Genomic DNA, 27669 nt, shown 5'->3' with positions numbered 1-27669 from the left:
TATTTCCTCTGGGTCAATGCGGAGCACTTTGAGAAAGCAGAAACAGCAACGAGTGGAACTTCTCACCTGTGTGACAGTACAAACCACCCTTTATAGATGAGCCACCTCGTCCACAATTTCCCCCCGAAGTCCTGATCACATTGCAAGTGATAAGGTGGTCCACGCAGAAGCAGCAGCGGTGGGTTTGCTCCAAGCTAGTTCAACTTCAGAAATTGAAAAAAAAACTGCACTTGCTGGAAATCTGACATAAGGAACAGAAAATGCCGGGAACACAAAGCAGGTCAGGCGGCACCTGAGGAAAGAGATGTAATTAATGGTTTGGGCCGAGCATCCTTTGTCAAAGGGTTCCAGACCTGAAACATTGACTGTTCCTCCTTCCATAGGTGCTGCCTGACCTGCTGAGTGTTTCAAACATTTCCAGTCTTCAGTCCAACTTTATTGTTGTTCTGCACACTCTTGGGGGATACGGACTACCGCCTTGTATCAATGTACATGAATGAGTGAGATGTTTGCACTTGAGTGTGCTCTGTCCCATTAGCAGGGCAGAAAAACCTGAAGCGGCAGTGCGGTTGTACCAGGTGGAAGCGTATGGACTTGGAAATCCTCAACACTGACTTCACAGGAGCAAGGAAACAATCTCCTGATTAGCAGCTCTTCCTTCACTCGTCATTGTTGAGCAACTTAAAAATAACACTGAGAAAAGAAAGATCATAAAATGTGTGACTTCAACGGCCATCACAACACTGTCCACGTCAGCCAGGGTCTGAGAGCGCTACCTGCCAAACTCGGCAGATGGAGGGTGAACTAAGAGGACAGATAAATCTTCTCGACCTTGACTTCATCAACCTTCCTATCCCAGGTGCCAACAGCATTGTTAGGAGCGACTGCTGCACAGATCATGTGGGTGCAAAGACCTTTCCTCCATCTTGTTGTGTGGCACCACCGCAGTGTTAAAGGGAGTAGATCTGGCAATTCAGAACTAGGCATCCATGCAGCAGAACTGCATCTTCATGGCTTGGCTTATAGGAACACCTGCAGTTTGCCTCCCACATCTCACCATCCCAAATTGGGGACATATCACCATTCCTTCATCGTCGCTGGGTCCAAACTATGGGACGACCAACCCAACAGCTGGTTAGGGGTACCCTAACCAGCTGCTCTATACCAGGCAGCAAAATTTACAATGGGTTTAGTGGGGAACAAAACATTAAACAACTTTTGATTGTTTAAAACACAAGCTCCTTAGATGACAAAATATTCCCATCGCCCAAGATGTATTCATACATTTCTTCACCCTGGTACCAATTCCTTGCTCCCAAAAAAAAATCTGGTGGTAGCTCCCCCAAGTGGTTATTTCTCATCATTGGTCTGATGAAAGTTGCCAGGCTATCTAATTTTTGGCTCATTCCTCACAGACAGTGGATGGACACACTCTATGGCCGAGTCCTCCCTTAATACTAATGTTAGCCTTGACTGAATGGTAGCATGGAATATGATGATACAGAGATTACACTCCAGAGGTGACTATAACACTAGGGGTAATGAGCTTGAGGGACAAGTTCATTAAATGTATGTGGAATAGAACCATAGAACACTACAGCATAGAAAACATGCCATTCGGCCCTTCTAGTCTGTGCCAAAACTTTATTCCGCTAGTCCCATTGACCTGCACCCAGTCCATAACACTCCAGACCTCTCCCATCCATGTATCTATCCAATTTATTCTTAAAACTTAAGAGTGAATAGAACTTTTGAATAAACTTATGAGGAATTGAAGGATAACATCAGTAATCGTCACCATGAATCTATGGATTGTTGTAAAAGAAATCTAACCCCTGCCCGTCAATGTCTGTGAGGTGTTTCAGGACATTGTGGAAGTCACTACAAAAACGTAAGTCATTCCCTGCTTCCTTACTTTGCTAGTTCTAAGCTGGGGTGTTTTATGTTAGATTCCCTCTCCTACACATCCAGCTTCAAACGTAAGAATATCAGGTCAACCTTTCCCCTTGCTTTGAATTGTGAATCTTATTATGAGCAGCAGATACACCAAGGTCTCTATTGAACTAAGTAAAAGACATTTCACTTGAGTTTTGATGGCAAATACACAACGTATGTTTAATGAAAAGAGCACCAAAGTACAAAACAAACTTCTACAAAAGTTGAGGAAGTGCCCTCAGCTCTCCAGTATCCCAGAAGTTCATCTAGTCGGGAAGACATTAATATAACACTACTGTTTTCCGCAGGAGGAGATTAGCTGGCCAGCAGTGAAACTGAGGCAGCCAAAGGGGAATACAATCAATATCATCAGCACTGCGGCAGGAAAGGCAAGCAATGACCTCACTCTCTGCATCAAGTCAGATGCGACAGACATACAGAATTAACAAGAGAACGTCTCCAAACCGATACCAACATGCAAGAGATGCCAGAGAGCGGTGAGGCATTAGGCAGGTCCAAAGCTGGGCTGTGTTGTGGGGGGGGGGGGGGGGGGTGGTGGCGGCGAGATAGGGTGGGGTTGGTGCAAATAATAAAGCTCAATTGATTGGAATTGTGTACAGAAAAATCTGAATGGCTAAATGACAATAAGCAGAACAAAACAATTATTCATTCTTAAGAATATTTTACAAGTGACTTTAAATTTATAATTCGAATGGCTGTGATACTTTCCACAATTCAACTGGACGCTGATATTCTTAAAAATGATGGCCTGGCAAGGTTTATTTTGTGTTAATGTCCTGCATCTTACACCAGCACAACAATCCATTGAAGGGAGAGGGCTCTCTGTTCGATTGTGACCACATCTTAAGCCAGATAATGACCAACCTGCTCCCAAACCAGGAGGCACAGATTAAGGATCCACTATGTATCTACAATTTCATAATTAGCAAACGTTGTAATAACTGCAGTTGCAAATCTCTGTCTCTTAGTGTGTGGGGCATCGAATACAGAAGTAGGGAAGTTATGCTCCAACTTTAGAAAACCTTGGTCAGACTGGAATACCGCAAGCTGTTCTGGTCACCAAGATATAGGAAGGGTGTGTTGTCTGTACCTACGTGCCTGTGATGCTGCTGCAAGCAGGTTTTTCACTGTACTTGTACCTCACTGTAGTTGTGCACATGGCAATAAACTCGACTTGACTGATAGGGCTGGAGAGGGTACAGAGGAGATTCACCAGGATGTTGACTGGGATGGAATGGTTTAGTTACGAGGAGAGACTGGAGAAGCTGCTCTCCCTGGAGTAGAGAAGGTTAGGAGGGGACATGATTGAGGTATATAAAATTATGAGGGGTATAGATCCGGCAGGAAACTTTTTCCCATCTCAGAAGGTAGATGAAATGAGAGGACATAGGTTTAGGGTAAGGAGGAAGACAGTTAGAGAGGATCTAACGGGAACCTTCTTCACCCAGAGAGTGGCGAGTAGCTGGAATGCACCGCCTGAGAGAGTGGGGGAAGTTGGGTTACTGACAGCATTTAGACGAGCGCTTGAATCACTTAGGCATGGAGGGCCAAGTGCTGGGTGATGGGATTAATACGGAAGGATGCCCATTGGTCAGTGTGGATGAGTTGGGCCGAACAGCTTGTTTCCATACTGTACCATTTTACGATTACTTGAGGATCAACATGCCTTGCCACATTGCCATCATCACACTGGTATGTCAGATAGATTCCAGAAACCACAGATTTTTGAAAAAGTGCAAAAGTTTATGAACGTAGTAAACAGATATTGTAGCTTGCATCTCGTTAGATGAATTGGCTTCTATTTTTCCCTTCTAATTCTCCATTAACCATCAGGCAGATGCAACAAAGCCAGCAGTAGAGGTTTCAAGCCCTGAATTCCTTTCCACAAACCCCTCTACCTCTCCTCCTCCCTTCAAGGTCCACCTCCAAATTCCCCAACCAAGCCTTTGGTCAGCAGTCCCAATTTCTGCTTCTGTCATTCACAATCACTTTGTCTCTCTGTCACGGGACATTTCGCTGCACTAAAGATGGTCCATAGGTCAATGATAATAAATCTGATTCTGATTCTGAAATTCTAGATGTTGTTTCAAAATATTTATAGCAAAAATTATGATTCTTACAAAAATCTCTCAATTGATTTAAAAATTATAATTAGAATGGATGCAATACTTTCCATAATTCAACACATCATTGATTTAAACCTTAGGAATGATTTAACAACACAACAGTCAACCACTGGATCCATTAGGTCTATGCGGGCTCCAAGGGGAGGATTCCCATTACATTAAAATTCCAATAATCCGGCACCTTCGGGATTGTGGTGGTGCTGGACTGGCAGATTTTCCAGACTATTGGATGCTATTCCTGCTAATGTCCAAACACACTTCCATTTCACCTTTTTTTTTAAACATGTTACACAGTAGTGCAATAAATTTTCCAGTGAACCCGGTGAGTTTAAGGGGAGTGGGAAGATCACAAGCAGTCCGGACCTTGGCTTCGGCCGCAAACCCACCCACATTGCAGATCCCGATCCTGGCTGTGGCCACAAACCCAGCCCACAGTCCAGACTCCAGCTCCAGCCGTCCCCCATCCCCCCTTCACTCTGGATCCATGACTCACATGAAAGAGTGAGGGAGATGACAGTCTCGGAATTTCCAAACAATCAGACGCCGAACTGTCGGGAGTTTTACTCCCCCTCCTTACTTCTGTACCCCCAAACCTATTTGTTCTTGTGCATGCCAATCAGCTCCCATTTGATTCTCTTGCCATTAACCTAGAGTAAGGGGTAAGTTACAGTGGCCAATTAACCTACTGGCATCCGAGGGATGTGGGGGGGGGGGGTGGGGGGGAGAGGGGGAAAACACCAGAGCAACCGGAGGAGAGACGTAAAAGAGAACATGCAAACTCTGTAGAAATGGTACCTGAGGTCAGGATTGAACCTGGGACCCTGGTGCTGTGAGACAGCAGCACTAACCGCTCTGCCACCATGTCACCAAGAATCTTGCTGGAGATGTACTCCTTTAGATTATTTTGGCTGATTTCCCCTCTTCTTCTGGGGGTGCCATCTCCCATTGAGACACAGTTCCATGGGTCACAAGCATCATCTCATCCAAGTGTAATCCTAAGAAATGACCATCCTCTGACCTGACTTAGTACTTCCCTGAGATGCACATAATACTCGTTCCTGCAGGGATCAGTGGGGAGGAATGTGGACCTCCACACTCATTTTGTTCCTTCCTTAGCTTCAGGTTACTGAGATAAATGGTACCACTACGTCACCTCCCCAGCTCAACCAACTAACAGCACTTCATCAGATTTTGTTAATAAGTCAAATGGAAAAGCAGCAGCGGTAAAGGATAACACATGCATCCAAAGGTTTTAATCCGTTGAGAGGAATTGCTCACTTATGCAGGTGAAACAGCAAAAAGGGTGAATATGACGCAACTCACTTTGTGTCGCATGACAAGGTCGTGTAGTCGAGCTTGTGCTTTGTCCTAAACCACCGGCTTGTTGTTCGGATCTCCAGCAAGGTCTGGGGCTGGACAGGGGTGGCAATGGCGAACAGAGCCAACTGGGGAGGCAGCGGGCTTCCATTTTCTGACCTGTTCTGCCCATGTAGAAATTTCAACCTCCCATGGAAGTGCAACGCCTGATGGAATTCAAAGATAGAAATTAACTGCAAAGATCTGAACAAAAAAAAACCTCAAAGTAGAACGCATAGAATACAAACCATGGAGCAAGAGTTATTCTATTACAGATGCAGATCCAATCTGTATGAGCACATATCTAACACTTTTGTCAAACTCCTTTTTACCCCAGGGAAAGGGAATCAAAAACTAGAGGACAGGTTTAAGAGAGGGTAAAGATTTAAAGGGGCAACTTCTTCACACAGAGGGTGATGTGTATATGGAACGAGCTGCCAGAGAAAGTGGTCAAGGCAGGTACAAATGTTACGGACTCAGTGAAAGTCCCTTTAAGATAGAGAGTGTGTGTGTATGTGTGTGTGGGGCGTGCTTACGTCAATAGAAGATAAAGGACGTAATGACGTTGTTGAAGAAGTCAGAAGAAGAAGAAAGAGAGAGAGAGAAGGGAGAGAAAACACCAGCCTGCTTGTTTTCTCTATCGATGGATGAGAAACAATAACTGTGTTTGCCACTGAAATCCATGTATGGAAGTTGGAAGTAATCCGGTGGAGTTCACTTTGTTGCTGACCTGTAGAAGGAAACAGGTATTTGTGTGTGTGGACCACCACGGTTCGGATGCTTTTCGGGGTGAGGAAGTCATTACCGAGTAAACGCCGAAGTGTCGTTTGGGTTCCATCGTGGAACATTTGGATTTCGTATGTACTCTCTCTATGTTTTTCTACATCTACATCTTATCTTCAGACAACGGTGGTTGTTGAAGAAGCCCTTGCTCATGTTTCACCTTATGGCTTGCAGAACTGAACTTTAAGAACCATTCCGGAACTGGGAGTTTTGGACTTTGTCACACACACACACGAAGAGTTTAGTTTTGGGGTTAACGTTCGAGGTTTAACATTCTTGAATTCTAACATACTAACATTTTTTTTTAACTTTTATTTTACGTATTATCATAAGTAGTGATTAATAAAATAGTTTTTAACACTGAATCATGCTCAGTGTGTTTCTTTTGTTGCTGGTTTGTGACACAAATAACAACATGTAAAAGACAGGAACACAGATAGGAAAGGTTTAGAGGGATATGCGCCAAACATGGGCAAATGGGACTGGCTTAGATGGGCATCTTGGTCGGCATGGATGAGTTGGGCCATAGGGCCTGTTTCTGTGCTGTTTGACACTTATGACTCTAAAAAGCTTCACTAAATGCCTTTCCCAGTGGTTATTGCCCATGTCTCATGCACACCCACGCATACCCGAGACACGAGAGACTGCAGATGTTGAAATCTGGACCAGTAAACAATCTGTTGGAGGGACTCAAAGGGTTCAGCAGCATCTGTGGTGGGAAAGGAAACGTCGACATTTCAGGTCGAAACCCTGCATCAAAACCATTGTAAACCTTATCTTCATTTACTTTACATCAAAAGGCAGATTATGGCATGCAATCTCCTGGCTGGTAACTTGTTATAGGCATTCTCTAGTGGTCCAATTGTCCAGGAGGGCTTGGAAGTCAATCTCCAGTCCATTAGCCTACATCATACAAGGTGCTTTAATTCTTCTTAATACCGCTAAGGAAGAGGGAAAACTCATTCACCATCTCCATCCGGAGAGCCTGCTGGTCAGCAAGAAGTGTTACCAAGCATACTCTGTATCAGACCCACACTTTCCTTCCTCCAACAGCCCCAAGAGTCAGCCAACAATTACTCTCAATGAAGAATTATGTTTGGATGATAGAAACCTCTTTAAATCGGTTTATTATTGTCACATGTACCGAGGTATTGTGAAAAGCTTGTCTCACACACCATTCATACAGATCAATTTATTACACAGTGCATTGAGGTACTATAATGTAAAACAATAACAGAATGCAGAATAAAGTGTCACAGCTATGGGGAAGTGCATTGCAGGTAGACAATAAGGTGCAAGGTCATAACAAGGTAGATTGTGAGGTTAAGAGTCCATCTCATTGTATAAGGGAACTATTCAATAGTCTTATAACAGCAGGATAGAAGCTGTCCTTGAGCTTGGTGGTACGTGCTTTCAGGCTTTTGTATCTTCTTCCCAATGGGAGAGGGGAGAAGAGAGAACGTCCTCTTGCAGCACAAACTAACTTTGAGGGGAGCAAATAAACATGAAATAATTCCAAAAACTCACATGTTAATGCATAGCAGCTGGCAGGATAACACAGCATGAAAGTGTCAGAGAAACTACACTGAACTACCGGAAGCCCCTAGGACTGGGAGCGAAGGGCAGAATTGTATTGCGGTCATACATGGCCCTAGCACTTCCCAGCCAAGGCCAGCAGAGGGAAGCACCACCAGCAGCTTTGGTCGCAGTGGAAGCTTGGAACTGAAGACCGGGATAATTCAGAGAAGAAAAAAGTGAAGAGCATTCCCAAAGTTCAAAGAATATCTAAGTGGCAGATGCAGCACGTGACTGACAAAGATGTAGACCCTCTGCGTGTGAACAACAAAGCAGGCAGAGAGAATCAGGCCCCTTTTGAAGTCTCATTTTTGTCTTGTCAACTTTGAGAACAAGCCTTACCCCACACAGTGATTCCGCCCTTGAAATGTTAACCCTGCACGGATGCCACCCAACCTGCTGAATTTTTCCAGTGTTCTCGGTTTTTATTCCAGATTTCAAGTTCAAAAAAAATGCTGATCCATCATCAATGTTGAAAGAGAGCACTAGAAAATAGGAGACACAAGAAATTCTGCAGATGCTGGACTCTGGAGCAGTACACAAAAAGTGCTGAAGGAACTCAGCAGGTCAGGCAGCATCCATGGAGGGAAATAAACAGTCGACGTTTCGGGCCAAGGCCCTTCATCGGGACTGGGAAGGAAGAGGGCAGAATCCAGAATAAGAAGGTGGGGGGGGGGGGGGGGGGGGGGGGGGGGGGGGGGGGGGGGGGTGGGGGGGGGGGGGGGGGGGGGGGGGGGAGGAGAGCACACGCGGGCAGGTGATAGGTGAGTTCAGGTGAGGGGGGGGGCGGGTAGGAGCAGGAGTAGGCCATCATGCCCCTCAAACCTGCCCCACCATTCAACATGATCATGACTAATCTATGCACGGCTCAACTCACCTTCTGTGCCAGTTTCCCAAATACTTATCTAACTCCACCTCAGATACATCTAATGATCGGGGGCTGAGAATTCCAGAGATTCACTACCATCTGAGAGAAAAAAAATTCTATGCACCTCAGTTCTAAATGACCGGTCCCTTATCTTGTAACTATATTCCCTTGTTTGTGACTCCCTCTAGTGAAAACATCTCAACACTTATCCTGTCAAATGGAGATATCGACCCTGTCAAGTCCCCATGGGATCATGAATGTGTCAATAAGGTCATCTTTCATTCTTCCTAAAATTAAAGACATTATAAGCCACCTTTTCATAAGTTTCTTTCCATCCTTCCCTAATTTTATCTTATCTACCCCTAAAGTCTGCTGACCCATTCTGGGTTACATCCTACAAATGCCTTTTGGACAACCAGTTAATGTAAGCAGGTTCTGAGCCCATAAGATTCAGGTGGCCAAGCCTCATTGATATCTCAGTCTTTGTAAGAATGAAATAAAATTTCATTCCGAAATGAAATTTGAAGTCAGCATACAATTTATTGCCCAAAATTCTGCCTGTATTACTTTGACGATTGAACGGTTCCCTAGTACAATAAGATGGACTTCTGACCTCACAATCTACCTCATTATAGCCTTGCACCTTATTGTCTACCGGCACTACACTTTCTCTGTAAATGTAACACATTATTCTGCACTCTGTTATTGATTTACCTGTACTACCTCAATGCACTATGTAATGAATTGATCTGTACGATCGGTATGCAAGACAAATCTTTCACTGTACCCTCGGTACACGTGACAATAATAAACCAATTTACCAATTTCTAGCAACAAAAACATTTGTACAAGACTGCTAACATAGTAAAAAAAATCTAAAGTCTTCTCTCAGGGTCATTGTCAAACAAAATCTGGAAGTGGAGACCTCAGGGGTGGTCAGAAATCCCAGAGAGATGGGCTTCAAGTGCAATGGAGATGGAAAGGTTGGAATAGAATACCAGAGTTTAGGGCCTTGGCAGCTGCTGTCAGTGATGTAATGTCAAACACCCATTCACACTAATCCAACACTAATCCACATTCCCATCAACTCTGTAAGTTCTACCACTCAGCTGCACACTAGGTACAATTTACAATGGCCAGTTAAACTATCATCCCGCACGTCTTTGGGATGTGGGAGGAAACCGGAAGCAACCCGGAGGAAACTCATATGATCACAGTGAGAATGTGCAAACTCCACACAGACAGCACCCGAGGTCAGGATTGAACCCGGGTCTCTGGAGCTGCGAGGCAGCAGCACTACTGGCGGTGCCACTGTGCCATGCACAGACATTATAACGGAGGACATTACAAAGATTGTGGGGGAAGGCCAAAGAGTAAGCAGCATGTCAGTTGGTACACAGCATGGTAATGCATATTACTTGGTGCAAGGTAATACCTGGGCAGCAGGGTCAGAATCAGGTTTATTATCATTGACATATGTCGTGAATTTTGTTGTTTTGCAGCAGCAGTACAATGCAAGACATAAGGACATAAAAATGACTATGTTACGGAAATAAATAAGTAGTGCAAAAGAGGAAGAATGAGGCAGCGTTCATGGACCGTTCAGAAATCTGATAGCGGAGGGGAAGAAGCTGTTCCTGAAACGTCGAGTGTGGGTCTTCAGGCTCCTGTACCTCCTCCCCGATGGTAGTAACGTGAAGAGGGCATGTCCTGGGTGGTGAGGGTCCTTAATGACGGATGCCACCTTCTTGAGGCACTGCCTCTTGAAGACGTCCTCGATGGCAGGGAGGAATGTGCCTGTGATGAAGCTGGCTGAGTCTACAATGCTCTGCAGCCTCTTTTGATCCTGCACATTGAAGCCGCCGTACCAGGCGGTGATGCAACCAGTCAGAATGCTCTCCACCGTACATCTGTAGAAATCTGCAAGAGTCTTTAGTGATGTACCAAATCTCCTCAAACTCCTAATGAATTAGAGTCGCTGGCGTGCCTTCTTTGAGATTGCATCAATATGTTGGGCCCAAGATAGATCCTCTGAGATGTTGACTTCCAGGAACTTGAAGCTGCTCACCCTTTCCACCGCTGAGCCCTCAATGGTGTGTGTTCTCCCAACTTCCCCTTCCTGATGTCCACAGTCAACTCCTTGGTCTTGCTGACGTTGAGTCCGAGGTTGTTGTTGTGACACCACTCAACCAGCCGATCCATCTCACGCCTGTACGCCTCCTCGTCGCCGTCTGAGATTCTGCCAGCAACAGTTTCAGATGGTCTGAAGAAGTAGTGAGAGATAGTGGTGAGGAAGAGCTGGGTACTGTCGGCACGCATGTAGGAACCAGTGCCCTGCGTTCAGCCAATATGACACAGAGATGTGGAGAAGAGCTAAGGAAATCATCCCAGGACTCACTGGAGCAATGGTGCGGAAGTGGGAAGAGCAGTCTCTGGCAATCATAACCCAAGTATGTTCTTATTCAAATTATGACATCATCCAGGAAAAAGCAGCCACTTGATTGGAAGCCAGCCCACCATCCTACGCATTCACTCCCACCAGCACTGCAGCAGTTCACCAGGGTTTCTACAACAGCAATGCCCAGCCCGCAACCCCCACTGGGAACAAGCGAGCAGCTTCATCGGAACCTTCACCTTCTTGTTCCCTTCTCAGTTGCAGACCCTCTCGATGTGGAAGTGCTTTGCCATTCCTTCATTGTCAGTGGCTCATAAGAACATTAGAAACAGGAGAAGGAGTAGACCACGGGGACTCTAGTTCTTGTTCCACCACACTATAAGAATCATGGATGATCTTTTACCTCAGCGTCACTTTCCTGCGCTGACTCCATCTCCTTTGATTCCCTTAACATCTAAAAATCTATTGAACGTTCTCAGTCCTCTTGGGGAGGAGACTTCCAAAAACCCAGCAGCCTCAGGCTGAGAAGTTTCTTCTCCACTCAATTCTGAATGGCCGACCCCTTTTCTTTGAGACAGTGAGCCCTGGTTCTAGACTGCCCAGCAGGAGCAAAACTTCGTCTCATCCACCCTAACAAGCCCCTGAAGAGTTTTGTACATTTCATTGAGATCGCCTCTCATTGTTCCAGAGAGTGCAGGCCTAGTCTGTTTAATCCGTCCCCACATGACAAACCTTCCATCCCAGGACTTCACTGCATTCTCTCTACTGCAAGTATATTCCTCTTTAGGTAGGGAGACCAGACGAATACTCAATGTTCCTGACGTGCTCTGCCTTCCTAATTGCTCATCAACTTTCAGTGCAACTTTTCAATTTAGAGGAACAGAGTTGACGACATAATTATTGCTCTGTTTCTATTGAGGAATTTCAGTCCAGTTTTTTTTTCTTTTTTTTCGTCTTTTTTAAAAATTTTTCTTTTTAGCTTGGTTTGTTATATTACTTACAATTTTTTTATTGATTGGGGATTTTTTTTTCTTTCTTTTTATATACACAATAAATCTTTTTTCTTTTCTTTTCTTTTATATTATATTCATCTACTAAGAGATCGTGAGATCTAAAGATTTTTTTAATGGTTTTATTATTCTTTATGATTATCTATGCCATGATTGTTCTCTTGATCTCTTTGTATTACATGTACAATCATCGATGTTATATATTAATCTGTATTAATTTGGAAACTAATAGAAAGGTTGAAGAAAGAAAGAACTTTCAGTGCTTTGTGTACAAGGACACTCAGGTGCCTCTGAGCACCAACACATCAACCTCTCACGGTTGAAAAACTATTCCATCTTTTATACCAAAGTGGATGACCTCACATTTTTCATCTGGCACGTCCTTGCTGTTCACTTCAGATGGAAGAACACTTCTGGAATATTGCTCCGCTCTCCCTACCCAAGGATAGGGAGTGCAGCCAAAGAATCACCAGACTGACTCCAGGGACGGGGTTTGTCATATGAGGAGAGATTTAGCATTTTAGGCCTACACTTTCTAGAGTCTAGAAGAATGATAGGTGATCCCATTCACTTTAATCCATACACACCTTTTAAACAAATAAATAAAAAAAAGACAAATCATCAGTCAAGCGACTAATTACGAGTGGTAACACATACAAAACACTGGAGGAGCTCAGCAGGTCAGGCAGCATCTACGGAGGGAAATAAACAGTCGACGTTTCGGTCGAGACCCTTCATCACGACTGGAAAGGAAGAGGCAGAAGCCAGAATGAGTTCAGGGGATGAGGAGGAGCTGAAGCTGGCAGGGTGACAAGTGGGTCCAGGTGAGAGGGGGGGGGGGGGAAGGTAGGTGGGTGGGGGAGGGGGATGGAAGGGAGCGATGCAAGAAGCTGAAAGGTGACAGGTAGAAGAGGCAAAGGGCTGAAGGAGGAGGAATCCGGTAGGAGAGGGCAGTGGACCATGGAATAAAGGGAAGGAGGTGGAGAATAGATGGGCAGTCATGAGGGCAAGGGAGGGGAAAGGGAAGGGGTGAAGGGGCCACAGGTATTTTGGTTTAGAAAGCTATAATGGAACTCAGATCGTGTGGGTAACATTACCCGAGATAAATCGTTCCCAGCTTTCGGTTATTTGATGTATACATGCCTGAACCTTTTGATAAGATTCCAGTCTGTAATTCATAGTACAACATGGTTAACGTTAAGTAAAAGAGAGAGAGACAGACAGAGAGGTCACGGTATCTGTACCAGGAATCCTGACACGTTGTCCAGCAGGCATCGGAAGCGACACTCAAAGCTGCGGTCCAGGACGTCTGAGTTGTCCGGTGGTGGCTGGCTGTTTGGGCACAGTGTCTCCCCTCCATTTGCAGAGTCTGGACCAGTAAACAAAACAGAGACGATAGATCTGTGCTGCTGTAAAGATCAGCTCCTCAGTGAACAGGAAAACAAACTATTCTTCAGCTTAATCAATGCTTTGAAAGATACCAAACCCACTGAAATCTCTGTCTTCCAGAAGGCCTAGGAGCAGAATTAGGCCATTCGGCCCATCGAGTCTGCTCCACCATTCAAAAATGGTTGAGCTTTTTTCAACCCCATTCTCCCCGCCTTCTCCCCTTAACATTTAACCCTTTACCACTCAAGAACCTATCAACCTCTGCCTTAAATACACCCAATGACTTGGCCTCCACAGCCCTCTCTGGCAACAAATTCCACAGGTTCACCAAATAGCAGCAGGAGTAGGCCATCCATTCAATAAGATAATACTGATTTTTTACCTCAAGTGGGCACTTCCGTGCACTAACCCCCAACCTTTTGATTCCCTTAACATCCAAAATCTATTGAACATACTCCCTCTTTAGATCATGCAATGCAAGTTTGGAGCTTTCATGGGAGGTAAACACTATCTGTTCACCAGCAGCATTAGCTGCTTTGACTGTTGAAACTCAACAGTGGCAGAGAACAGAGTTCACTTGAGCAACAGAGCCCAAGGTAGGTTGGGTGTAAGTGCTGGAACTCCCGAACCCAACAGCAGTGTGGGTGCACAGAGCACTGTGGGAGCACCTTCACACTTCTAGAGCTTGACTCACCACCATCTTCTTGATGGCTGCTATATGGGCAATGGGCAATAAATGAATAACAACATGAGGATAGATTTTTTGGTCAACGTAAACAGATCACAACTCAAATGTTGTGTTGAAGGGCAGTATTTTCAAAATTACAACCTGCCCCCCACCACCACCCCCCCACCCCCCCGGATTTATTGGGCATCATCTGATGTCTTTGTAAGAAGGAAAACATGTATGGAAGAGGTAATACCAGGGTCACCCCTTCAGCCACAAAGAGAGTAATGGCTGAAACTGCCATGTGGCCAGGTAGAGATACCAGGCGAGTTTCACACAGAGTGAAGCACAGAGTTTGTACACAGACAGTTCATCAAGGGCAACTGTTTGATGCTGTCCTTATGGAGAAGGATGGACCATTCAGTGTTGATAACTAAGGGGGTCATCCGGCCATTCAAGTCCATGCCTACTCTCCACAGGAGCAGTCCAGCGTTCCTACTCCCAACCCTTTCTATGTAACCCTGCAATTTCTTTCAAGGGCTGATCCAATTCCCCTTCAAAAGCCTCGATAGAAAGTGCCCCCAGCACCCTGTCAGACAATGCATCCCAGCACAGGTTTGGCTAAGAAGAACATAGAATCATTGAAGGATAACAGCACAGAAGGAAAACTAGCAGCTCCTTTCTGGATGGTTGTTGGTGAACCAAATGACCTTCCCAATCAAAATTTCCTCCTGAAAATGTGTGCGCCACCTCTACACATCATTGTACCCATGTTTTCGCCATCATTCTCTTTCCTTCCTATATTCTCCATCAATTTGCAACTATTTTGTTTGCATTCCGAATCCATTTGCCCTCTGCCTTATATAACCATCAACAAGCCAGTTACCCTTATGTGAAAGTCGACCCGCACTGTAATAAAGCGGACAACAGCAGAACCGAGGACCGTACAAAAAGTTATTGTTTAGCGCTAGCGGGAGTGTGGGTACATGGAGGAGCAAACAGTCAGTGCTGCTCTTCCCTGAATGTGGCCCAACTCAAGGAATATGGGGTATTAACAAACTTAAATACATTGTTCTCCAGTGGGTGTCCACCTACGGCACAGGCATACCCATATTTGGGTATGCTTGACCAGCTCATGCTACCATTGGTCAAGCCGAGGCTGCTGTGTGTGGTCAGACAGGCTAAACATATCTTTTCACAGGTTATCAAACAACCCTGTTTCCTTGTGGCCTTGAAGCTCAGCAGCTCCTTGCACAAACAGATGGCTCAAGCTGTTTACCAGTAGAGAAAGAGAGTAACCCTTTATTCACCAGAGCTCCCTTCCCATTGTCTTCTACACTTACGACTCCTCTCCTCACCTGAATCAGAATGAGAATCAGGTCTATAATCACTGGCCTATGTCATGAAAATTTTTCATTTTGTGCCAGTAGTACAAGATGTAAAGACGTAAAATTACCGTGAGTTACAAAAGTAAATAAATAGTGCAAAAGAGGACACAAGCAATGGAATGGCTCAAGCTCAAAGCGAGACTGGCAGAAGCCCTGTAATAATCAACATCTGCAATGTTCAAAGAGGTGGACCTAGCAACGAGGAAAAGACATCAAGTTGAGGAAATTTACCAATAATAATGAAGTTGCTTCATATAGTGCCCAGTCTCCTGAGTTGGACAGTTATAAATTGTAGTGACTGTAGATGATGAAAGACACAGATTCTGAAAACTGACATGTGCAACACGTCCATTCAAGGCCTCTCTGTTGACAACTTAAAACTGAAGAAAAACTCCAGAATATTACAATAGCTGCCAATGTTCACGGAATAACATAGATTCCGAGTAATCCAGCATGGAAACAGACCCTTTGGTCCAACACATCCATGCTGACCTAAGCCAGTCCTGTTTGCCTGTGTTTGGCCTGTATCCCTCCAAACCTTTCTTATCCATGTACTTATCCAAATGTCTTTTAAATATTGTTATTAAGTAATTAATTAAGTTGTTATTCAATACTGTCTGGGAGTCACCTTGTGTGCTGCATGCAACAAAATTACCTTACTTACAATAAATGTGCTGATAATTTTGCTTATATTTAGCATAGAGAGTGAACCCTCTCCCATGGTTATGCATCAAGACAGAATGCAAGTGGGCTTTTGCCCGACACTGCAAATAGTGTGTTGGTGACGTGCAACCCACCTTTTTCCTTTGCTCCTTCTTCTGTTGCAGACGAGGGTGGGCTACAAGCCCAACGAAGCTGACATCGGAACTTCTCACGGTCTTCTGTGTGGATCAGCTTAAAGACGCTCTGATTGATGATGTCAGACTGCAATTTAGTAATAGAAGCACGTTACCCGTAGGATAAAAGTATACATACTTCAGAAGGAGAATGCAGCATCCTTGCGTTATCCTGAGAACAAAGCTGTCGTTGTGCTCGGAAAGTGCTTAGTCTGAACTGGAAAGGGAATGTCTTGTGAGATGGCTACTCTACGAGAGTATTTGTTACCCATTCTTTAGCCATTGTGGTTTTTGGTAAAACATTCTAATTACTTCTTGGGGAAAGAAAGGGATTCATGAACAATTTGAAGTTTTACATGAAAAAATAGTAAGAGCTACAAAAGCAGAGATAAAAAGAAAATTTGTAATGAAGAGTCAAATCAATTTGATTTAGGATTATGGAGCAAAACACAAGGATAGCAGAACAACATGGCCATGAGAATCAATAACGGGCATTATAAGGGAAGTCAAGGAAATAGATGCAGGTTGTGGGCAGAACAATCCCTATTGTATCCCAGGAATAGGCTCAATGGTCCAAACCGTCTCCTGTAACCGTGCAGAGTCCCTAATTTAATATCCTTTCACACAAAGAGGAAAATGAGAATATAAGCAGGTTTCCTTTCCTAAACCTTTCCATGTTTTGTAATGCACTACAGTCCTCAAAGTGTGTGCTGTTACATTCTGTGGTAAATACTAATGGTAATACTCTAAGCTATCAGAAAAAAAAACACCCAAAGCTAAATGATATTTCTTAACAGCTGGCTATCCATATCTTTTTCTCAGAGGGATGAATGACCACCTTAACAAGCTATAGGCTCCTATCGGCAAACATGTCCTACTCCCCTGGTGCAGAAGAACTGGACACATTTCCTCCATGCACACCCTCAAACACCACTGTTCTTTGTAGCATCAGTTTTATCTGCAATTCCTCAAGTTCACCTACATGTACCTGAGGTTGTCATGAACAAGAGTAAAGTCTGGGAGTGAGGTTGGGGCAGGGAAGGTAATTCAAGAGAACTTACAGCCCACTGTGCCTGTTACAACTCTTAGACAGATCTCTTTGAAGTTGTTATTATCCACAAGTACTGTAACCCAGTGTTATATACAGCAACAGACCCATCCCCACCAGTACTGTACACTACTCTTATATAGTAATAGCTCATGCCCAGCAGTACTGTACCCTTTTGTTGTATAGTGACAGACCTGTCCCACCAGTACTGTAACCCTAGTGTTATACAGTGACAGACCTGTCCCCACCAGTACTGTACACCACTGTTACACAGTGACAGACTTGTCCCTACCAGCACTGTACCCCAGTGTTACATAGTGATGGAGCTGTTTCCTACCAGTACTAATCCCAGCGTTATACAGTGATAGACCTATCCCCCACCAGTACAGTACTCCACTGTTACACAGTGATAGACCTGTCCCCACTAGCACAGTACCCCAGTGTTTATACATTGAGACTTATCCCCACCAGCACTATACCCTGGTGTTCTACAATGAAAGATCTGTGCTCACCAGTACATATCCATGTTATACAGCAACAGACAAATGCTCATTAATGTACCAATGTAAAAGAGTGACAGACCTGCACTCACCAGTACTGTATCCATGTTATGGAGTAACAAACCTATAAATGGCATCCAGCAGTAGACTTCGTCCTTGTACTGAACATGTGTAATATAGTGATACAGAGTATTTTGTACAGTCTTGGACCTGCGTCCACTAATATTGTACCCAAGTGTTAGATAGTGACTGACAAGAAATAGTTGAGAGCACAGGATACAGAAAAGGCTTCCACTTTCAACATTCTCGTTGCAGAGGTGCAGTTTAGCCCATCTGGCAGTAGTGACCCTTAGTTGCTTTCGCTATTGTTACCTAGGAGCCTGCAGCTTGTTAAAGTGGCCATTCTTTCATCATAAAACTGTATAATTAAATGACAGTGGGACCATTATTGACAATCTTAACCCTCTTAATAAACATACACAGGGATTACTGGAATAGAAACTGGGAATGGGAATTATAGTTGATTTACTATAGCCAGTGACCAGGAGGTCACCTTATTATTGCCAAGGTCAAAAGAAATTAACACAGTTTCAGTGGAAACAGGTCCATCATTGTACAGAATATATATATACAGCACTGGTAATTCAGGTCTGTCACTGTATATCACATTTCAGAGCTCAGACCCTAGGACTTTTGGCAGGGGTGACTCCGAAGTACACCTTTATCCAGAGAGGTGCTGGGCAAGTTATTCTACACAGTGTATCTACAGGCTACAATGGTACACGAAGCATACATACCTGATGGAAACCCAAGTAATCCTGTATAGTTTGCGAAGAATAGAAAATTGTCCCGTCTGCTGTTACCACAAGTACAAAGCCATTCAGTGCCTGTGGAGAAGAAATGCACAAAGTATTTTTTTAAATAAAAGCTACCTCATTTACCACTTCCATACATATACAGGAAGCCAAAGGTAGGTCCATCAACTTGCTGCTGACAAAGTGATGCAAGATGAGTGCTGTCCTCATAGAAATGGTCATGGATGGACATCAAAGATCACTGCAACCCAAACCAGCCGAAATATATTTTGTTCAAATGATTTACAGACTTCTAGCAATGCCACTTCTCTATGTCATTCCCATCCTACCCTGCTATAGGAATGATGCCATTAAGCTGGAAAGAATGCAGAAAACATTTATGAAGATGTTGCCAGGACTTGAGGGACTGGATTTTAAGGAGAGGTTGGGCTGGCTAGGACCTTATTCCTTAGAGTGTAGGAGATTGAGGGGTGACCTTATAGAGGTGTATAAGATCACAAGGGTCATAGGGTGAATGTACACAGTCTTTTTCCCAGGGTTGGGGAAATCAAGAACTAGAGGGCACAGGTTTAAGGTGAGAGGGGAGAGATTTAATAGGAACCTGAGGGGCAACTTTTTCACACAGAGAGTGGTATGTATATTGAATGAGCTGCCAGAGGAAGTGGTTGAGGCAGCTACAATAACAACATTTTAAAAGACATCTGGACAGGTGCATGGATAGGAAAGGTTTAGAGGGATATGGGTCAAATGCGGGCAACTGGACTAGCTTAGATGGGCATCTTGGTCGGCAGGGACCAGTTGGGCCAAAGAGCCTGTTTCTGTGCAGTCTCTATGACCCTATGCTCCATCTCACACCCCACCTGCCCATCACCCATCTATCTGACACCCCAGCCGAAGACACTAGCCCCCATATTGTATGCAAACCACTCTGCCCAACGACCTCCCAAACCCCAGCCCTACTGAGTGTCGAAACCCTCCCCTCACCAGCTGATACACCTCTTGCATCCACAACACCCCGTTCGACTGAAGCTCCTGACACTGAGGAATGGGTGTCCCTCACACGCACACAGTGTGCAAGGTCTGTTCTGTTGCCCACCACTTTTGGGGTCTCATGCAATCGGGTTGCCTCACACAAAACTAGCACGCGCTCTGGCACAGTACCACTCGGAGTGGCCATTCCCCATCACTGCTGGCCCATCCTTGCTTAATTGGCTGCTCCTTGTACATGAAGTAGGAGCGCTGGTAGGCTATTTGACAACATTAGGCATCGCATCCAATTACAGCAAATTGCACAGTTCCCAGGTAATCAGGTACACAAACCCTGGCTGGTTCTGTTTGCCTCTCCAACCCCGGCAATAACAGAGACCAATGAGAGTAACATATCTCCTGTGTTTTATCAGCCTTCAGCTTGGACCTTATTGATCAGTGTGAATTGTTGGGTGGTCTGGTGTCTACTTCAGAATAATGAGGAGTTTTTAATACAAGGAGGAACTGTCCTTTAGGGAGAGGTTAGTGACTAGGGGACAAAGGTACAAGCAAATTGGCGAATGAATGAAAAGGACCTCTTTCCTCCAATGCAATGAATTATTTTGACCTGCAAAGCACGGTCTGAAAGGGTGAGGAGAGTAGATTGCGTGGCAACTTTCCGAAGCAATTCGATATATACTTGAAGAAGGAAAATATCCATGGCAACAGAATGATAACAATGATAATCGTAAAGGTCTTTCAAAACAGCCCATTCGGGCACAAATGATTTCACTTCAACAGAATGGAAAGGAAGCCCATTTCAGAGAACCTGAAATGTTAGTGTGTGATAGAATGCAAACAGATTAGCCAAAGGTCTCTGGATGAATGGTCCCACTTGAAACACAAACCCATTTCTTCACCGCAGGGTGGACAAACCTGTTGCGCATTGTTAGCCTTTGTCTTTCTTTTTAACACCAGATTTTTAGCATTCATCACCGTTGACCAGGAACCACCCTCGGGGGAGTTGGCAACACAGTCAGTCAAGTTTTGAAATATGTTGCAAGTCTGGAAACAACTTCCACCCGGTGAAGGATTGACAGCAGAAGGAAAAGACAAGATCCCACTGAACATGCCAAGAATCAATGGGATAGGAACCAATATTGAGCAAAGGTTTATGCCAACTGGCCACAGTCCAGCCATGTTCCTCATGATCATTGCACACTTGTGAAAGTTTATCCCTCTGACTTTTTTTTTGTGATGGTAACTTAAGCGTGAACGCGATTCCATACCTGTCAAGTCCTTCTGGTTTTTCATGCCTTTGCCTACATCGCTGGTGCTCACAGCCCAAGTGACCTCGGGGAGAACCAAGACAAAAAACAAACTGCTGGAGGAACTCAGCGGGTCGGGCGGCATCTTTGGAGGCAGAGGAATGGACAGGGTTTTGGGAGGATCAAGTCCTGTGGTCACCCCGATCTCACACATTCACACTTTCTGAGAGATAAAGAATAGGTTTTCCTGGGCAATGATTCAGGATGTTTGCTGATCTCCAGTTCACCTCAAACCAGGGATCACACATGATGATAAACAGCAGGCTACCATGAAACTGGGCCTTCACCATAAGAGAATTGGGGGAGGGGGTGGGAAATAAGTCGAGGATAATGAGATGAACTCTAGATCTCTTAATCTACCTCGTTGTGGCCTTTACACCTTATTTGCCGACCTCCAACTACACTTCCTCTGTAACTGTAACACTGTATTCTGCATTGTGTTTTTGCTTTTCCCTTTGTACTGCCTCAATGTACATATGTTTGGAATGATCTGTATGGATGGCATGCAAAACAAAGTTTTTCACTGTATTTCAGTACGTGACAATAATAAACCAATTACCAATCAAGGTAAGGTAAGGCAAGGTAAGGTATCTTTATTAGTCACATGTACCTCAAAACACACAGTGAAATGCATCTTTTGCGTAGTGTCCTCGGGGCAGCCCACAAGTGTTGCCACGCTTCCGGCGCCAACATAGCATGCCCACAACTTCCTAACCTGTACGTCTTTTGGAATGTGGGAGGAAACCGGAGCACCCAGAGGAAACCCACGCAGACACGGGGAGAACGTACAAACTCCTTACAGACAGCGGCCGGAATTGAACCCGGGTCCCTGGCGCTGTAAAGCGTTACGTTAACCTCACTACCGTGCCTGCCATCACAATTCTATTGTGCAAAGAACTAGAAGCAACCAAACTAACCAGTGCTTCTTCTCAGCACAACAATGGGTGAACTTCCATTATACAGTTCTCATGTTTCAAATCACCAGCTCACCATACAATGGCCTGAGTGAAGTCCAGGACGAACAGGTTTAAGGCTTGGAATGCACCAGGGGCAGCAACTCTCTGCCTGTTTTCCAAGATTAGAACTAAGTTTTATGCTAATTGGCCAGAGCCCAGCCACTTTACTCATGATCATTACAAACTTCTTGATTAGAGCCGAAGGTACATTTACCCGTTCCGTGAGCTGGTCACAGTCTGGGCTGGCATCCAACCAACTTGCACAGACCTGGGATCTCCGAGGCTGAGTTTTCAGTCTGCATGGTACTCACATCTGCTTGGCTACTGCAGCTGACCTCTGTAGTCTTAGATTAAGGATAGGGTTAAAACTGGGGTAGATACACGTTGCTCTCAAGCCAGAGCTGTGAATGGTTGGGTGAGGATCACATGGGTTCAGGCTTTCAAGTTTAAAAAGCCCAATGTTCTGAGCTTGCACAAGGTAAGACAGAGAAATGGAAGGCATTCCTCTGTAGCTGTGACACTTTACTCAGTACTGTTATTGTTTTTACCTGTACTACATCAATGCTCTCTGTACTAACTCAATGTAACTGCACTGTGTAATGAATTAACCTGTATGATCAGTATGCAAGAGAAGTTTTTCACTGTACCTCGGTACAAGTGACAATAATAAACCAATACCAAGAGAGTATAGAACTACCTCCTGGAAAGGATCAGTGCCTTGGGGATACGAAGGTGCATGAGAAAATGGAACAGTGACGAGGAAAGGAGTGAACTACTCTCAGCACACGGCTACAATGCAGTTAGTTCCAAACTGTTTGAGCCCCAGTCTACAGCATTCAAGCCTTCTACGTACCTGTAGCATGAGGTCTCCCTCTGAGATACCAGTCTCAGCAGGAACCTGTGGCAATTTAGTAGGGGTGCAAACCGATTCACTGCTGGATGAAGGGGGATTCTCCACATCACTGCTCTTCCGATTCTGAAGTGCAACTACAAAAATGAAACAAAGAGATACCATGATTAAAACAATGTAACTGCACTGTGTAATGAATTGACCTGTACGATCGGTTTGTAAGACAAGCTTTTCATTGTACCTCGGTACAAGTGACAATAATAAACCAATACCATTCCAGGGTGCAGGTGTACGTGCCGAGGGAATGCATTGAGGTTCGGTGGAGTCACTGAGATTGCCTAAGGTCCTGCCGCCACTGGACACTGAGGTTCTGGGTCCTGTGTAACAGCCTCTCAAAGACTTCAATGGGAAATTGTTCGGAGGAAATGTGAGTTGCACTGATGCATTGTAAATAATATGTATTGATATGATGGCACAATGAATGTAAAGAAAGACATCTACTGATTGTACTGTACTCCCTGTATATATTTTTGATGAATAAAATAATATTTAAAATAAAAAATAATTTTTAAAATGTGCACTTTTTTGCCATTATTAGCAAACCAGCTTCAAAGAAAGCCTCCCACAAAGATCTGGTGAACTGTGTGACAAGAATTGCCCCTTCATGTTGGCTGAGCAGGTAATCATGTTTTTAAGAAATTCAAGGTGCCAAGGGAAAAGGGGGTGAGTGCAGGAAAGTTCATGGAGATAAAAGGTTGGCCATGATCTCATTGAATATCAGAGCAGGAACAAGGGAGCTGGCTGCTGTTTCCATTTCTTATGCTCTTGAAGACCACTGACAGAAAGCATACCAGTAACTGGCACAATTTTTCTTTAACACTTTAAACAAAATACAGGATGCTGAATAAGATTGGAACATGTATCAGCTGATATATTAGATACATGGTTAAAAAATGCTATTTTGAAAATTGATTATATTTTAGTTATGTGTTATATCACAATACACATACATAAAATTAAGGCTAGCTTCTTGGTTAAACAATTCAGCGAGGATAACACCGAGTTCACCAGCAGATCTCCCCGACTATTGGCAGCAAATTTCACAGTTCCTGGATGAATTAATGTGTCCTTGAGCAGAAAATCTTCAGGAACATTTTCTGCTCAAGGACACATTAATTCATCCAGGAACTGTTCTTAGACAGTTACCAGGGACCTTAGTATAAGGGAACCAACCCTACATAAAATTAACTCTATTGAATTGGTATGTACAGTTAAACTTATGGAGTGATCTTGTGCATTACTGAGGTCTCTCACATACTTCTTGATGCAATGATTCAGTTCAACCATGGTGGGGAAAGTTCTGAAAACAGTAATCAGGAATAGAATTAGCAGCCACTTAGACAAGTTCAGATAGATTACAGAAAGCTAGTCTGGAATTGTTAAAGGCAAATCATGTCCGGCTAACTTGATTAAGATCTTCGATGAAGTTGCTGAGATGGTTCATGAGGGACATGTGTTAAGGTGGTACAGTGGACTTCCAAAGAGTTCCATGATTCACTGTACAAGGGACACTGTGAATGAGGAAACCCCATCCCAATATAGCACACAAGGTGCAATCATACAGCTATCGCCCACATGCTTGTTATCAAGACTGTAAGCCATGGAATAAAAAAGATTGTACTAGCAGGGACAGAACAGGGAACTGAGGGTATTAATTAAAAGGTCCTGATGTAGGGTTTCGACCCGAAACATCGACAGTTCCTTCCCTCCAGCAGATTGTTGGTTGCTCCAAATTCCAACATCTGCAGCCTCTGGCATCTCCATTAGTGAAGTGTTGTTTCCCGGGCTGGGGTGAAGTGTACATTGTAGTTCCCTAGGGTGCAGTATTAGTACCACTGTATTTCTTAATACAATGAATAGTGAGATGGATAGTAACAGACTTATGGGAGTCAGACTAGTGGAATTAGTAGCAGGTGAAATTTAATATTGTGAAGTGTTAATTTTGGTGTAAGGAATGAAAAGAGGTGACACAAACTTCTAAAAGGCATACAAGATCAGACAGGTCTGGGGGAAAGTGTGCATCATTCACTGAAAGTGGTTCAAAAGGTGCACGGGAACCTAGACTTCATAAATAGAGGCACAGAGTAGAAAAGCAAGGAAGACTTGATGAACCTTTATAAAACCCTGGTCCAGCTACAACTGTAAACTGTGGGTGCCACACTTAAGAGCTGACTTCAGAGAAGATGCAGAAGAGATTTACCAAAATGATTTCAGGGACAAGAGACTTTAGTTTTTGTGGATGGACTGGAGAATCTGGGGCTGTTCTTCCTGGAACACAAGAGGTTGCAAGGGGATCCAACTGTGTTACTTAAAAGGGTATAGAGAATGTATAGAAACAAACCGTTCCCACTAGTCAAGAACAAGGGGGTACATAATCAAGGTGATTGGCAAAAGAATGAGAACTAATAGATAGAATTTATTTTAAAACACACAGAAAGTGCTTAGAGTCTCAATGCATTGCTGAGATGGTGGTGGAGGCTGAGGGGTGAGGTGAAAACTTTATTCTGCATTAGTCTGCACTGCACTTAATGTGGAAGTGTACAATGTTAACACAAGTCCCCGAAAGTCCATCGTACAAATCTTTCCTCACTGTATTTTGCATATGAATAAAAAGACAGACAATTCCCGTGCAAGGAAACTATGTAGGATGGCTCATTTTCTTTGTCCATTGGGAGAGCAGCACACATAAACCAGAGGTGCCACCTCTAAAAGCAATCTCATTCTCCCTACTAATTTCCTTTTAACCTATTCTCGCTTATATGCCCAACACCATCATCACCACCCCCTCCCCCAAACACACACACACACACACACACACACAAATTTCTGCTTCTGCCCACCAACACCAGGGCCAATGCATCGAACAACCTGAAAACTCTATGCTCACAGCACCAGAAGGCAGGATTGAACTTGGGTCACTGGAGCTGTGCAAGATCTGCACTACCTGCTACACCATTGCACAGGACAGGGAAATTAGAAGGGAAGGACTTTAAAATTTGAGAGTTAGAGGCTTACAGAAAGTACTGGAGATGGAAGACAGCAACAGGGGACTTTATGGGGATGGATGTCATGGCCACTCAGTTGGACAATGTGGTACCATTTCTTGTCAAGTTCTACGCAGTCTCAATAGGATCTGAGGTGTTCGTATGCACAGCTGATGAAGTGTGCAGGATGTCTTCAGGGTAAAAGGGATTTGTACAAGTAAGTACTCATACATCAGCAGCATGTAGACTGGACAGACCATAAGTCACACGCACCACTGATTTGACACCACCAGTGCTATTTTCCAAGTGACACCTGACCCAGTGCCCTAACTGAATCAAGCACAGCTGATCACAACATTGAACCAAGGAGGGCTTCCTGATTGAAACTGAAGGGACCATTGACCTAGTTCCTGGACAACTTCTCGTAAAGGCTGGTGCACTTGTTCTCACTTTTAGAGGTGTTGAGGCAGAAAGCTCTAACCAAATAAGCTCACCACTAAACTCCTGGACCTTGGTCTTGAGGTCCCCATCTGCAACTGGCTTCTGGACTTCCTGACTGGTAGACCTCAGTCATTTAGAATTGGTCATAACATTTCATCCACTCTGACCCTCGACACTGGTGCTCCCTAATGTTGCCTGCTCAGTCCCTGCTCTAATTCCCATATACCCATGACTGTGTGCCCAAATACAGCACCAACTCAATCTTCAAGTTCGCTGATAACACTACTATTTAGGCTGGATCAACAAAGATGAGACCAAGTACAGGAAAGAGCTTGCAAACTCAGTGTCATGGTCTCAGGACAACAACCAAGCCCTTAGCGTTAGCGAGATGAAAGAGCCGGTTGTTGACCAATGGAAGCTGGGGGGGGGGGGGGGGGGGGTGGTAGGGGTCAACACAACCCTGTCCTCATCAACAGAGCTTCTGTAGAGAGGCATCCATATCACCAGCAACTCTCCTGGTCCCTCCATACTGATCAAGAAAACACAACAGTGTATGTACTTTCTTAGGCATCTGAGAAGATTCGGCTCGTCCACAAGGATTCTCTTGAACTTCTACAGATATGCTATAGAAAGTGTCCCAATGGGATGCATTTCAGCCTGGTATGGCAACTGCTCTGCTCTGAACTATCAGAACCTGCAGAGAGTGGTAAACACTGCCCAGTCCATCAGAGGCTCATCACATCCTTCTATTCAGTCCATCTTCACGAGATTGCTCTGTGAACCAACATAGACACGATGGGCTGAAGTGGCCTCCTTCTATGCTGTGTGGAAGTATTGAAAATCATCTTCCACGGCACTTGAGTTTGCATCAGGATTTTCAATGGGCATCAGGTGGCCATTAGTTCAGTAACATGACGAACCAAATAATATGCACTAACAGGATTTTACCTAAATGACAGTAACATCTTTTGTTCCCATGAAGCTCATGAAATGGTTGACGTGAGACTTACTGAATGAGGTTATGCAGGAACTGAGAACTAATGTGCCAGACAGACGGCAAAAGAGCTGGAGGAAGTGAGCTGGTTGCTGGATTCCCTTTAACTTTGTTCAGCCCATTGCCAGATAATAACAGATCCATATCGCAAGAGCGGAGCCAGAGTCAGTCTGACCTCGCTCAGTCACGCATGGCATTTGAAGTAAATCATTTATGTCACATACACTTGCTTGTGGTTTCTATTATCACAGACTACTCTGAAAGGAAAGGACATCATTCAAACACCAAATTTCCTGGTGAAACCTGCTGGCTTCATAGAGTATAAGTTGCAAATTATAATATTTACATTATTTTGTTTTGATAAGCAAACTACTGCTT

The 27669-nt window shown here is 44.3% G+C and overlaps 1 protein-coding gene across 4 annotated transcripts in view; it reads right to left on the bottom strand.

Moving 5' to 3' along the window:
• Positions 1–27669, bottom strand: part of LOC127577226 (aryl hydrocarbon receptor-like) — a 61499-nt gene that overhangs the window by 9177 nt on the left and 24653 nt on the right. For all 4 annotated transcript variants that reach the window (XM_052028225.1, XM_052028224.1, XM_052028223.1 and 1 more), the window contains 5 exons: positions 22816–22949; positions 18695–18784; positions 16311–16437; positions 13314–13438; positions 5406–5605 (listed from right to left, as the gene is read on the bottom strand). In XM_052028225.1, coding sequence (XP_051884185.1) covers positions 5406–5605; positions 13314–13438; positions 16311–16437; positions 18695–18784; positions 22816–22949 — 676 coding nt within the window. The remainder of the gene's footprint in view (positions 1–5405; positions 5606–13313; positions 13439–16310; positions 16438–18694; positions 18785–22815; positions 22950–27669) is intronic.

The sequence above is a fragment of the Pristis pectinata genome, chromosome 13 (assembly GCF_009764475.1).
Source record: "Pristis pectinata isolate sPriPec2 chromosome 13, sPriPec2.1.pri, whole genome shotgun sequence".
Taxonomy (NCBI): Eukaryota; Metazoa; Chordata; class Chondrichthyes; order Rhinopristiformes; family Pristidae; genus Pristis; species Pristis pectinata.
The sequence above is the reverse complement of the archived record's forward strand: the minus strand, read 5'-3'. Positions and strand labels throughout refer to the sequence as shown.